Genomic DNA, 15,236 nt, shown 5'->3' with positions numbered 1-15,236 from the left:
CTTTAATGTGGGCTGCTGGCCGGCCCTCCAACATCCAAACACTACGGACTAATGCTTTTGGGACCTTCACTTTGCAAGGAGCGCACTTGGCAGGCCGAAGGAAGGAAAAAATAATCGAAGAAAGAATTCCAGAGTTTAACAAAAAAACCTTTTAGAATAACAAGCAATCCTGATGGACATTTACAGTGAATCTTGTTTTAAAACGCTTTTTACAAAGGGCAAACATATTTATTTTACAGTCTTGATTAGTCCGAGTCTGTCCGTTTCGTGCCCGAAGGCAGGCAGTCTCGTGGCAAGGACTACAATGGGTTGTTTGCCTTTGCCTTCCCAGTGGTATAGTCAGGGAAGGAATGTTATAATTTGTTCAGGGTGCCGGCACACAATCACTTACTCTTTGCAAAAGACACCGTGGGATCTTTAACGTCCGCTGGGTATTGCTAGCAGACGGGACACCCCGCTTAACGACCATCTGAGGGCCGGATCACTAATTGGTGCGACACTGTGATTTGAACAAGCAGTTCTCTTTTATTTGAAATGACGGCAGTTGTTCCATCAAGGGTCATGTGGTGGTAGAAGTATTGAATAAAAGGACATCGCGTGACCAAATGCTCATTGTAGTGCGAGATCAAAAACAATTCAAATGTTTTGGGCATTTCCTTGGTGATTGAGCAACATTGTTTGTGATGTTCTATTGTTTGTGATGTTCTATTGTTTGTGATGTTCAGTTGTTTGTGATGTTCCATTGTCTGTGATGTTATATTGTCTGTGATGTTCAGTTGTTTGTGATGTTCCATTGTCTGTGATGTTATATTGTCTGTGATGTTCTATTGTCTGTGATGTTCTATTGTGTGTGATGTTCTATTGTGTGTGATGTTCTATTGTGTGTGATGTTCTATTGTGTGTGATGTTCTATTGTGTGTGATGTTCTATTGTGTGTGATGTTCTATTGTGTGTGATGTTCTATTGTGTGTGATGTTCGATTGTGTGTGATGTTCGATTGTGTGTGATGTTCGATTGTGTGTGATGTTCGATTGTGTGTGATGTTCGATTGTGTGTGATGTTCTCTTGTGTGTGATGTTCTCTTGTGTGTGATGTTCTATTGTGTGTGATGTTCTATTGTGTGTGATGTTCTATTGTGTGTGATGTTCTATTGTGTGTGATGTTCTATTGTTTGTGATGTTCGATTGTGTGTGATGTTCGATTGTGTGTGATGTTCTCTTGTGTGTGATGTTCTATTGTGTGTGATGTTCTATTGTGTGATGTTCTATTGTGTGTGATGTTCTATTGTGTGTGATGTTCTATTGTGTGTGATGTTCTATTGTGTGTGATGTTATATTGTGTGTGATGTTATATTGTGTGTGATGTTCTATTGTGTGTGATGTTATATTGTGTGTGATGTTCTATTATGTGTGATGTTATATTGTGTGTGATGTTCTATTGTGTGTGATGTTCTATTGTTTGTGATGTTCTATTGTGTGTGATGTTCTATGGTGTGGATGTTCTATGGTGTGTGATGTTCTATTGTGTGTGATGTTCTATTGTGTGTGATGTTCTATTGTTTGTGATGTTCTATTGTGTGTGATGTTCTATTGTGTGTGATGTTCTATTGTGTGTGATGTTCTATTGTGTGTGATGTTCTATTGTTTGTGATGTTCTATTGTTTGTGATGTTCTATTGTTTGTGATGTTCTATTGTGTGTGATGTTCTATTGTTTGTGATGTTCTATTGTTTGTGATGTTCGGTTGTTTGTGATGTTATATTGTTTGTGATGTTCTATTGTTTGTGATGTTCTATTGTTTGTGATGTTCTATTGTTTGTGATGTTCTATTGTTTGTGATGTTCTATTGTTTGTGATGTTCTATTGTTTGTGATGTTCTATTGTTTGTGATGTTCTATTGTTTGTGATGTTCTATTGTTTGTGATGTTCTATTGTTTGTGATGTTCTATTGTTTGTGATGTTCTATTGTTTGTAATGTTCCAATGTTTGTGATGTTCCATTGTTTGTGATGTTCTATTGTGTGTGATGTTCCATTGTGTGTGATGTTATATTGTTTGTGATTGTCCATTGTTTGGGCTGTTCTATTGTGTGTGATGGTCCATTGTTTGTGAAGTTCTATTGTCTGTGATGTTCTATTGTTTGTGATGTTCCATTGTTTGTGATGTTCTATTGTTTGTGGTGTTCTATTGTTTGTGATGTTCTATTGTTTGTGATGTTCTATTGTTTGTGATGTTCTATTGTTTGTGATGGTCCATTGTTTGTAATGTTCGATTGTGTGTGATGGTCCATTGTTCGTGATGTTCTGTTGTTTGTGATGTTCTATTGTTTGAGATGTTCTATTGTTTGTGATGTTCTATTGTGTGTGATGTTCTATTGTCTGTGATGTTCCATTGTTTGTGATGTTCTATTGTTTGTGATGGTCCATTGTTTGTGATGTTCTAATGTTTGTGATGTTCTATTGTGTGTGATGTTCCATTGTTTGTGATGTTCTATTGTTTGTGATGTTATATTGTGTGAGATGTTCTATTGTTTGTGATGTTCTCTTGTGTGTGATGGTCCATTGTTTGTGATGTTCTAATGTTTGTGATGTTCTATTGTGAGTGATGTTCTATTGTTTGTGATTGTCCATTGTTTGTGATGTTCTATTGTGTGTGATGTTCTATTGTTTGTGATGGTCCATTGTTTGTGATGTTCCATTGTGTGTGATGGTCCATTGTTTGTGATGTTCTAATGTTTGTGATGTTATATTGTGTGTGACGTTCCATTGTTTGTGATGTTCTATTGTTTGTGATGTTATATTGTGTGTGATGTTCGATTGTTTGTGATGTTATATTGTGTGTGATGTTCTCTTGTTTGTGATGTTCTATTGTTTGTGATGTTCTATTGTTTGTGATGTTCTATTGTGTGTGATGGTCCATTGTTTGTGATGTTCTATTGTGTGTAATGTTCTATTGTGTGTGATGTTCTATTGTGTGTGATGTTCTATTGTTTGTGATGTTCTATTGTTTGTGATGTTCGATTGTGTGTGATGTTCGATTGTGTGTGATGTTCGATTGTGTGTGATGTTCTCTTGTGTGTGATGTTCTATTGTGTGTGATGTTCTATTGTGTGTGATGTTCTATTGTGTGTGATGTTCTATTGTGTGTGATGTTCTATTGTGTGTGATGTTCTCTTGTTTGTGATGTTCTATTGTTTGTGATGTCATATTGCTTGTGATGTTCTATTGTGTGTGATGTTCCATCGTTTGTGATGTTCTATTGTGTGTGATGTTCTATTATGTGTGATGTTCTATTGTTTGTGATGTTCGATTGTGTGTGATGTTCGATTGTGTGTGATGTTCTCTTGTGTGTGATGTTCTATTGTGTGTGATGTTCTATTGTGTGTGATGTTCTATTGTGTGTGATGTTCTATTGTGTGTGATATTCTCTTGTTTGTGATGTTCTATTGTGTGTGATGTTCGATTGTGTGTGATGTTATATTGTGTGTGATGTTATATTGTGTGTGATGTTATATTGTGTGATGTTATATTGTGTGTGATGTTCTATTGTGTGTGATGTTCTATTGTGTGTGATGTTCTATTGTGTGTGATGTTATATTGTGTGTGATGTTCTATTGTGTGTGATGTTCTATTGTGTGTGATGTTCTATTGTGTGTGATGTTCTATTGTGTGTGATGTTCTATTGTGTGTGATGTTCTATTGTTTGTGATGTTCTATTGTGTGTGATGTTCTATGGTGTGGATGTTCTATGGTGTGTGATGTTCTATTGTGTGTGATGTTCTATTGTGTGTGATGTTCTATTGTTTGTAATGTTCTATTGTGTGTGATGTTCTATTGTGTGTGATGTTCTATTGTGTGTGATGTTCTATTGTTTGTGATGTTCTATTGTTTGTGATGTTCTATTGTTTGTGATGTTCTATTGTGTGTGATGTTCTATTGTTTGTGATGTTCTATTGTTTGTGATGTTCTGTTGTTTGTGATGTTATATTGTTTGTGATGTTCTATTGTTTGTGATGTTCTATTGTTTGTGATGTTCTATTGTTTGTGATGTTCTATTGTTTGTGATGTTCTATTGTTTGTGATGTTCTATTGTTTGTGATGTTCTATTGTTTGTGATGTTCTATTGTTTGTGATGTTCTATTGTTTGTGATGTTCTATTGTTTGTGATGTTCTATTGTTTGTGATGTTCTATTGTTTGTAATGTTCCAATGTTTGTGATGTTCCATTGTTTGTGATGTTCTATTGTGTGTGATGTTCCATTGTGTGTGATGTTATATTGTTTGTGATTGTCCATTGTTTGGGCTGTTCTATTGTGTGTGATGGTCCATTGTTTGTGAAGTTCTATTGTCTGTGATGTTCTATTGTTTGTGATGTTCCATTGTTTGTGATGTTCTTTTGTTTGTGGTGTTCTATTGTTTGTGATGTTCTATTGTTTGTGATGTTCTATTGTTTGTGATGTTCAATTGTTTGTGATGGTCCATTGTTTGTAATGTTCGATTGTGTGTGATGGTCCATTGTTCGTGATGTTCTGTTGTTTGTGATGTTCTATTGTTTGAGATGTTCTATTGTTTGTGATGTTCTATTGTGTGTGATGTTCTATTGTCTGTGATGTTCCATTGTTTGTGATGTTCTATTGTTTGTGATGGTCCATTGTTTGTGATGTTCTAATGTTTGTGATGTTCTATTGTGTGTGATGTTCCATTGTTTGTGATGTTCTATTGTTTGTGATGTTATATTGTGTGAGATGTTCTATTGTTTGTGATGTTCTCTTGTGTGTGATGGTCCATTATTTGTGATGTTCTAATGTTTGTGATGTTCTATTGTGAGTGATGTTCTATTGTTTGTGATTGTCCATTGTTTGTGATGTTCTATTGTGTGTGATGTTCTATTGTTTGTGATGGTCCATTGTTTGTGATGTTCCATTGTGTGTGATGGTCCATTGTTTGTGATGTTCTAATGTTTGTGATGTTATATTGTGTGTGACGTTCCATTGTTTGTGATGTTCTATTGTTTGTGATGTTATATTGTGTGTGATGTTCTATTGTTTGTGATGTTATATTGTGTGTGATGTTCTCTTGTTTGTGATGTTCTATTGTTTGTGATGTTCTATTGTTTGTGATGTTCTATTGTTTGTGATGTTCTATTGTGTGTGATGGTCCATTGTTTGTGATGTTCTATTGTGTGTAATGTTCTATTGTGTGTGATGTTCTATTGTGTGTGATGTTCTATTGTTTGTGATGTTCTATTGTTTGTGATGTTCTATTGTGTGTGATGTTCTATTGTGTGTGATGTTATATTGTGTGTGATGTTCTATTGTTTGTGATGTTCTATTGTTTGTGATGTTCTATTGTTTGTGATGTTCTATTGTTTGTGATGTTCTATTGTTTGTGATGTTCTATTGTTTGTGATGTTCTATTGTTTGTGATGTTCTATTGTTTGTAATGTTCCAATGTTTGTGATGTTCCATTGTTTGTGATGTTCTATTGTGTGTGATGTTCCATTGTGTGTGATGTTATATTGTTTGTGATTGTCCATTGTTTGGGCTGTTCTATTGTGTGTGATGGTCCATTGTTTGTGAAGTTCTATTGTCTGTGATGTTCCATTGTTTGTGATGTTCCATTGTTTGTGATGTTCTATTGATTGTGATGTTCTATTGTTTGTGATGTTCTATTGTTTGTGATGTTCTATTGTTTGTGATGTTCTATTGTTTGTGATGGTCCATTGTTTGTGATGTTCGATTGTGTGTGATGGTCCATTGTTCGTGATGTTCTGTTTGTGATGTTCTATTGTTTGAGATGTTCTATTGTTTGTGATGTTCTATTGTGTGTGATGTTCTATTGTTTGTGATGTTCTATTGTTTGTGATGGTCCATTGTTTGTGATGTTCGATTGTGTGTGATGGTCCATTGTTCGTGATGTTCTGTTTGTGATGTTCTATTGTTTGAGATGTTCTATTGTTTGTGATGTTCTATTGTGTGTGATGTTCTATTGTCTGTGATGTTCCATTGTTTGTGATGTTCTATTGTTTGTGATGGTCCATTGTTTGTGATGTTCTAATGTTTGTGATGTTATATTGTGTGTGATGTTCCATTGTTTGTGATGTTCTATTGTTTGTGATGTTATATTGTGTGTGATGTTCTATTGTTTGTGATGTTCTCTTGTGTGTGATGGTCCATTGTTTGTGATGTTCTAATGTTTGTGATGTTCTATTGTGAGTGATGTTCTATTGTTTGTGATTGTCCATTGTTTGTGATGTTCTATTGTGTGTGATGTTCTATTGTTTGTGATGGTCCATTGTTTGTGATGTTCTATTGTGTGTGATGGTCCATTGTTTGTGATGTTCTAATGTTTGTGATGTTATATTGTGTGTGACATTCCATTGTTTGTGATGTTCTCTTGTTTGTGATGTTATATTGTGTGTGATGTTCTATTGTTTGTGATGTTATATTGTGTGTGATGTTCTCTTGTTTGTGATGTTCTATTGTTTGTGATGTTCTATTGTTTGTGATGTTCTATTGTGTGTGATGGTCCATTGTTTGTGATGTTCTAATGTTTGTGATGTTCTATTGTGAGTGATGTTCTCTTGTGTGTGATGGTCCATTGTTTGTGATGTTATATTGTGTGTGATGTTCTCTTGTTTGTGATGTTCTATTGTTTGTGATGTTCTATTGTGTGTGATGTTATATTGTTTGTGATGTTATATTGTGTGTGATGTTCCATCATTTGTGATATTCTATTGTTTGTGATGTTCTATTGCTTGTGATGTTATATTGTTTGTGATGTTATATTGTGTGTGATGTTCTATTGTTTGTGATGTTATATTGTGTGTGATGTTCTCTTGTTTGTGATGTTCTATTGTTTGTGATGTCATATTGCTTGTGATGTTATATTGTGTGTGATGTTCCATCGTTTGTGATGTTCTATTGTTTGTGATGTTCTATTGTTTGTGATGTTCCATCGTTTGTGATGTTCTATTGTTTGTGATGTTCTATTGTTTGTGATGTTCTATTGTTTGTGATGTTCTTTTGCTTGTGATGTTCCATCGTTTGTGATGTTCTATTGCGTGTGTGTGTGTGTGTGTGTGTGTGTGTGTGTGTGTGTGTGTGTGTGTGTGTGTGTGTTCGTGAACAAGATATCTGGAAAAGTTCTGAACGGATTTGGATGAAAGTTGGTGGGATGATTGCCCTTGGGATAAGGAAGAATTGATTAGTTTTTGGTGAAGCTCAGGAGATTATTCCCGATCCAGGAATTTTTTGAAGGATTTTTTTACCATTGGAAGCTAGGGCTCATTTTTTTTTTAACATTATCTTCTATATATTCTATATTTAACATTGTGATATGAAAATAGTTTTCATATTTGTTGTAAATGTAGTTTAAAGTCGTGGTTGTGCGTTAGAGCAGTGTATTTGTTTTAGCAGCGTCGTCTTCAATGTTAATTTTTTTTTATATAATAAAGACATATTCTGTCATTGAAAAACCACCAAAGTGTGTATTATGTTTCCCCGTTTCCTAAAATGTATCGTTTGATACGTCTAATGCTTTAAAACTGTTTTTGTTTTGTTTTGTTTTTTACCTCAGAAGAGATATCAACATTTAGCTCAGCGAATGTCATTCGCGGTGTCAGTATTTGATGAACTAATAAAGACTTAGTTCCAGATTTGTCAATGGCTGAGGTATATTAACAAACGAATAAAAAGGATTTGGCAAAATTCGAACTTTTTTTTTAAAGATCGCATATTCACCCAGGGTTGTGAGTGGCTGAAGAAGAAGAAACCTCGCACGGGCTTCCCAGACCAAATAAATAATTCTGTTTCTGGCTCTGCGATTTTCAGGTTTAATCCTCCTGCCAGGGAATAACGCATTCGATCGTGTCCGTCCGTGTGTGTGTGTGTGTGTGTGTGTGTGTGTGTGTTCGTGTGTTTGTGAACAAGATATCTGGAAAAGTTCTGAACGGATTTGGATGAAAGTTGGTGGGATGATTGCCCTTGGGATAAGGAAGAATTCATTAGTTTTTGGTGAAGCTCAGGATATTATTCCGGATCCAGGATTTTTTTTGGGAATTTTTTTTGGGAAAGATTTTTTCTGTTTTGCTGCATTGAAGCTTTTATTCTTATTCTTAAATGATGTATTTCTCCTCTAATTCCGAGATATATCAAAATTAATTCTCTGACAGTTAGGGCTTACTTTCTTTTTCATTTATTGTTTTGGGGAGAGGGGATGTTAAACAAAACGTATTATTCCAACTAAACCCACGGCGGGAGTATGCGCTCTACTGAGTGGCGTTCTAGTTTGTGATGTTCTCTTGTTTGTGATGTTTTATTGTTCGTGATGTTCTATAGTTTGTGATGTTCTATTGTGTATAATGTTCTATTGTTTGTGATGTTCTGTTGTTTGTGATGTTCTGTTGTTTGTGATGTTCTATTGTTTGTGATGTTATATTGTTTGTGATGTTCTATTGTGTGTGATGTTCCATTGTGTGAGATGTTCTATTGTGTGTGATGTTCTATAGTTTGTGATGTTCTATTGTTCATGATGTTCTATAGTTTGTGATGTTCTATTGTGTGTAATGTTCCATTGTGTGTGATGTTCTATTGTTTGTGATGTTCTATTGTTTGTGATGTTCTATTGTTTGTGATGTTATATTGTGTGTGATGTTTCATTGTGTGTGATGTTTCATTGTGTGTGATGTTCTATTGTTTGTGATGTTTCTTTGTGTGTGATGTTCTATTGTTTGTGATGTTCTATTGTTTGTGATGTTCTATTGTGTGTGATGTTCTATTGTTTGTGATGTTCTATTGTGTGTGATGTTCTATTGTTTGTGATGTTCTATTGTTTGTGATGTACTCTTGTTTGTGATGTTCTATTGTTTGTGATGTTTCATTGTTCGTGATGTTCTGTAGTTTGTGATGTTTTATTGTGTGCGATGCAGACAGAACTCAATTGACACTTGGGCTGAAAAAACTAAGACGGAATATGACAAAAGTGGTGCTCACGACCAAGTAACTACCTCCGTCTCTCTCTGATGTACCACACTCTTCACTGAGCACCGGTGCTGTCTAAACAGCTTCCTGAGCAAGGGTTATACTGGGCGGTTTGCCATTGCTTTTCCAGCAGTAGTTAGGGCAGGAATCTGGAATTTGGCCATGGTGCCGGAGATAGCCGTGAAGGACACCATGGGGTCTTTAACATCCAACAACCAATGCCAGTAGACGAGACACCCACTTAACATCCATCCGAGGGACGGTAACACATTGATGATTCAACCTGCCTGTGAAGCACCAGGATGACAGATAATAGCTGGATCAGGATTCAAACCCAGGCTAGTAGCTTAGAGGGAAGTGTGTGTACTTCTAGGCCATCCATCCTGCCTGCGAAGTTATAATGCTGGGAGAAAACGAGAATCGCGCAATTATATCATGATGGACAGAAATGTGCTGTGAGGACAACAGAAGCTTCTCGAACCAACGGCGACAGCAGATGAAGTGTGGAGACACCATAATGATCCATAGTTAAAGGAATAAACCTCATAACCGAAACACACTGTCTGAGGTTCTCTTAATGGGACGTGAACTGTTCTCTGCAGGAATGCTGGTGTGGGAGTCTGGCGCTAGCGTGGAGGTGCACAGTCCTTCCCTCTATGAAATTAGTATTTCTTTGCAATAGAGAAAGATAAAATGTAACAGGCAGACAGAACGTACCGTGCATACACCGCTGATACACATGTCCAAAGCATTTGTGTAACAGCGCGTCCCGTCCAACACTTTTGGCGCCAGCACGACCACCACGCCAGTGCCTTGAGCCAAGCAGGTGAGGGCGCAGGGCCTGCTCGGGTTTCCTGATGCTGGAAACCATTGGTACGTCGTACTTTGGTAGCGAACATCATTGTAGGCTGAGCATTGCTGCGAACGAAAATCTCCAGCCTCCGCAGGACATTCCTGAGATGACACACATCCACAGAAATTATCTTACCGTACATTATTATGAAGCAATTTAACCAATTATTTTTTACATCTTAGAAACCCCCATACCCTCAAAACCTCACAACCATACAACCATACCCTCACAACCATATCCTCACAACCATGCAACCATACCCTCACAACCTCACAACCATACCCTCACAACCATATCCTCACAACCATACAACCATACCCTCACAACCATACAACCATACCCTCAAAACCTCACAACCATACCCTCACAACCATACAACCATACCCTCACAACCATACAACCATACCCTCACAACCATACAACCATACCCTCACAACCATACAACCATACCCTCACAACATCACAACCATACAACCATATCCTCACAACCATACAACCATATCCTCACAACCTCACAACCATATCCTCACAACCATACAACCATACAACCATACCCTCACAACCATACAACCATACCCTCACAACCATACCCTCACAACCTCACAACCATACCCTCACAACCATACAACCATACCCTCACAACCATACAACCATACCCTCACAACCATACAACCATATCCTCACAACCATACAACCATATCCTCACAACCATACAACTATAACCTCACAACCATACAACCATACCCTCACAACCATGCAACCATATCCTCACAACCATACAACCATACCCTCACAACCATACAACCATACCCTCACAACCTCACAACCATACCCTCACAACCTCACAAGAAACCCCCATACCCTCAAAACTCCCATACACACATTTACCTCACAACCTCCACCTATCCCGTTTCCTCCACCTATCCTACCCACAACTAACCTTAACAAGTCATCATACACTGAACTGCTTAGATTCAATGTTTTTGTAACTCGCCGTGAAGCTATTTAACTCCCTAACAAATAAAAGATGTCAAACAATCTCAACGATGACCCTGGTGTTGGCTTCACGGTTAAGATGGCCGGGTTAAGATCTTAGGTTCTTGAGTTTGAGCCCCTGTCGTGCCATTGAAATAACACCAGGTGTGTTGATTCAGCCTGTCATCCTTCCGCGGTCGGCAAAATGAGTACCTGCGTACTGTGTTAATAAGCCATTCGAGTAGTATTAGTAGTAGGAGTAATAGTAGTAGTAGGAGTAGTAGTAGTAGTAGTAGGAGGAGGAGCAGTAGTAGGAGTAGTAGCAGTAGTAGGAGGAGTAGTAGTAGTAGGAGGAGTAGTAGTAGTAGTAGTAGGAGTAGTAGTAGGAGTAGTAGTAGTAGTAGTAGTAGTAGTAGGAGTAGTAGCAGTAGTAGGAGGAGTAGTATTAGTAGTAGTAGTAGGAGTAGTAGTAGTAGGAGGAGGAGGAGTAGTAGTAGTAGTAGTAGGAGTAGTAGTAGTAGTAGTAGGAGGAGTAGTAGGAGTAGTAGTAGTAGTAGTAGTAGTAGTAGTATTAGTAGTAGGAGTAATAGTAGTAGTAGGAGCAGTAGTAGGAGGAGCAGTAGTAGGAGTAGTAGCAGTAGTAGTAGTAGTAGTAGTAGGAGTAGTAGCAGTAGTAGGAGTAGTAGTAGTAGTAGTAGTAGTAGTAGGAGTAGTAGGAGTAGTAGTAGTAGTAGTAGGAGTAGTAGCAGTAGTAGGAGGAGTAGTAGTAGTAGTAGGAGTAGTAGTAGTAGTAGGAGTAGTGCTTTTGTTGGAGTAGGAGTAGTAGTAGTAGTAGTAGTAGTAGTAGTAGGCGTGGTAGTAGTAGGAGTGTCGGAGTGGCTACCTGTCCAGGATTGGACTCCTCAGCCAATGAAAGTCTATCGGCAACCCTATGTACCTCACAGCGTGAAAGGAATTATTAATATTACTGACACCATCACAGTTTACTTTTCATTTCCTTGATTGTCCTCTTCCTTATCAATATTCATCAAGTGCTAGAACCTGGAATATCATAACATGGATGTATGATTTGACTCCTATTTTCAATCTGTTTGCCACAAATAAAATGGAAGTTTATCATTTTCCTTCAAATGGCATAATTATTTAATTCATCATGCTTGTGTCAAACATATTTTAAATCTACAATTGACAGATGATCAATAAATACGTTCCTTTATAACAATGATCACGTCACAATGATGCTGTTTTATTTAAAGTGCTGTTTGAAAGGCATCATTGTTTGTTTCTTTACTTTTTTTTTCTTTTCTTTTTTTTTTATACAAGATCGAGGCGCGTGAAAGAGCGAACATTAATCACACAGAAAGACAAACCGACACATAAAACATATAACATCGGGAGCGGTAGACAAGATGGGGAGAGAGGGGGAAGGACACAAACACAACATTTGAGAGCAGGGACCGAGAGACATGGAGACATCGAGAGATCTGTGGGAGGGAGAGGGCTTTGGGTGGGGAGGCATGGGAAGGGGGGGGGGGGGAGGCATGGGAAGGGGGGGGGGTGGCAGAGGTATAAAACATATGGACACTGCCAGGACAACCAGGAAAGAAGTTGGAATTTCAAACAAGGTGGATCTGGGGTGAATTAGCGGGGGTAGAAAAGATCAAGGTTTTGGATGGGGGAAGATAAGAGATGGTGGAGAACAGCTGTTTTAAAGACCTGGAGGGAGGAGTGGGATTGAAAGGAGTGTGGGAGTTTGTTCCAGAGGCGGGAGAAAAGAGGAATGAAAGAGTGAAGGTGAGCAGAGAGCCGAGATTTCGGCAGTTTAACCATCAGAGGGCTGCTGGCAGATCTTGTGCGACCTGTCGGAATATTTTGGGGACAGAGCACAGAGAGAGCTGGGGGAGCAAGGCCGGAGAGGAGTCGGTAGAAGACAGAAAGACCACCAACCTGCCTGCGGTGAGGGAATGAAAGGCCCTCAGAGATAGCTTCATCGCGGGAGATTCCAATGATTCTGAAGTTTATTTTATATACACACGATATTTTATATACAAGTTTATTTTATTTTATATACTCTTATTCTTTTATCTATCTATAATTCCAGTAATCTCTGTGTGTCTGTCTGTCTGTATGTATGTATGCGACCGCTGTTTCTCGACAACTACCGGTCCGATATACTTGAAACTTGCCAGGTATATTGCTGGGGACCCGAGGATGTGCCTTTTCAAGGTTTGAAATTAATCGGACAAGTGATTCCCAAGGTATGGTCACCGTACTCGCAAGCCGTTCGCTTTGGCTTTGCGAATGGACCAAACCATTTCATGTAAATAGAGGGGGGGGGGGGGTTCTGTGGTCGTTGCGAATGGACCAAACCATTTCATGTAAATAGAGGGGGGGGGGGGTTCTGTGGTCGTTACTGCCACGTGGTTTCAAAGTTTTTTTTTGTTGTTGTTGTTTGCACGCATGTTTTTTTGCACGCACGTACGGGCAAGCACGTACGGGCGTGCCCGTACGTGCGGGCACGCCCTAGTATACACAAGTGAGATACCCGTGCTACGCACGGATGGGAGACCGGAAGCAAACAGGCAATGCAGATACGGCAAATGCCAAAGCATGTAACCAATAAATTCCACATTCCTGTCGCAGTGTCGCACCCTCAGTCGCACATCAGACATGGACAGCAAGTTTGTGAAGGACTTCCATGAAAAACGTACCGTTCGCAAACAAACGGGTACGTTCACGTATGGAAATGTCGATCGTGGGTCCGTGGCGAATCTACATCTGGCGATCCGTGATGTTCACGTTTAGGAAGTAAAAATCATCACGGCATGTCGTCATTCACTTGAACTTGATATCTCTTTTTTCATTCCAAACAACATAACTCCAATCACAAAATAAACTTTTAACAACATTGTTGATGTTTCCTTCATTGTAAAAACTACCAAGTCAACAGTTAAAAGGATTTTGAGCCGATAGGTGTTATGGCCTTGGCAAGATCGATGGAGACAGCGATCTGTTAGCTTATACACCACCCAAATAGCTATGTGGAATTCTCTCATGTAGAGATGTAACCCACGTCGTTTGAACTTTGGCTGAGGTCATTATTTTTTAATGATGTTTATATACGAATAAAAAAGAAGTTAATTGGTTTTGGATCGTCCTTTCTGCATATCTTGTGGGATTGTGAGTTGGAGAGACGACCGTGATGGCGGGGAGGGGGTTGGCATTCTCTCAAGCAGGAATTCAACCCACGTCCTTATAAAAGGTCACCGAGTCCGATCAGTGCAGCCGATCGGTGCAGCTGTGCAGTGCAGCTGTGCAGCGATCGGTGCAGCCGTTCGTGCGGCACCCGGAAAAATAACGTTATGCGGGAGTCTAAACCTGAAAATGCTGGAGGCCAAAGCTGACATTGGAAAAACAAAATAGCCTATTTTACTCCAGGGGATCCCAGGATTACCCACCCAAAATATCGTTGTGATCGGTTCAGCCGTTTTTGCCGTACCTTCGAACGGACAGACACACAGACAGACGGATGGACATTTGGTAAATTATAGTAAGATTGTTTACTTGCAACAGTAATTTGCATGAAAAAACAACTTCCATGTCTTTTTCCATCACTTTTGAGCATTGTGAGACAGGGGAAGGATCTGGGGGTGGTAATATATACGGGGTAGGCAGACAGCACAATGACAGACAGCAAAAAGCAAACGGGGTATTTAGGTTGTATTTGCAGGGGAATCTACTCTATAAGAGAGCCATTGGTCTGTCTGTCTGTCTGTGTGTGTGTGTGTCGCCATTTTTCTCAGAGATGGCTGAACGTATCTTCGTCAAACTTTCAGAGGTTCATCAGTGAATGACTGGGAGTGTTTTAGGCAAAAAAAAAAATTTGAGTGAAAAAATAAAAAAAAGTTAGTTTTTTGGATTAAAAAAAAAATCTCTATAGTGCCGAAGCCTTTTTGATTAATGACACTTATAATTATATACAAGTACACATTCACATAAATAAATACAAAACACAAACAATTGAACACAAATAATCAAACAATTCCGGAAGCAATTGAAGTTGGTAGTACAGCTTCTTCTTCTTCCTGAACGTCATCGTACTTAACTCAGAAACGTGATGAACGGCACATTCTGTAGCGTATATTCAAATAAAAGGTAAAATGATGATTTGACATTACTGATGGATTATGATTTGGATGTAATTGCTTTTCCATTATATTTTCGCTCATTTCAAATATGTTGATGTTTCTTTTTCGCTTGAGCAACGCCGGGTACTCCAGCTATAAACTCTTATATACTTTACTCGAGACACATATACAACTTAGGCTGGGGGGTAACATAGGCTATGTGACCGCGGCCTCATTAGGGTGTGTGGGGGACCTGGAGAGGAGCGTTAATTCTCTATGTAAATGTGTACGGTGTAGCGCCACCT

The 15,236-nt window shown here is 38.6% G+C and overlaps 1 protein-coding gene across 1 annotated transcript in view; it reads right to left on the bottom strand.

Moving 5' to 3' along the window:
- The window catches only part of LOC137417486 (ADAMTS-like protein 1), a 466,111-nt gene that overhangs the window by 289,290 nt on the left and 161,585 nt on the right, over positions 1 to 15,236 (bottom strand). Inside the window, exon 6 of the mRNA XM_078772644.1 lies at positions 9,694 to 9,930. Coding sequence (XP_078628770.1) covers positions 9,694 to 9,930 — 237 coding nt within the window. The remainder of the gene's footprint in view (positions 1 to 9,693; positions 9,931 to 15,236) is intronic.

Source organism: Myxine glutinosa, chromosome 2 (assembly GCF_964187855.1).
Source record: "Myxine glutinosa chromosome 2, kmMyxGlut1.1, whole genome shotgun sequence".
Classification (NCBI taxonomy): Eukaryota; Metazoa; Chordata; class Myxini; order Myxiniformes; family Myxinidae; genus Myxine; species Myxine glutinosa.
The sequence above is the reverse complement of the archived record's forward strand: the minus strand, read 5'-3'. Positions and strand labels throughout refer to the sequence as shown.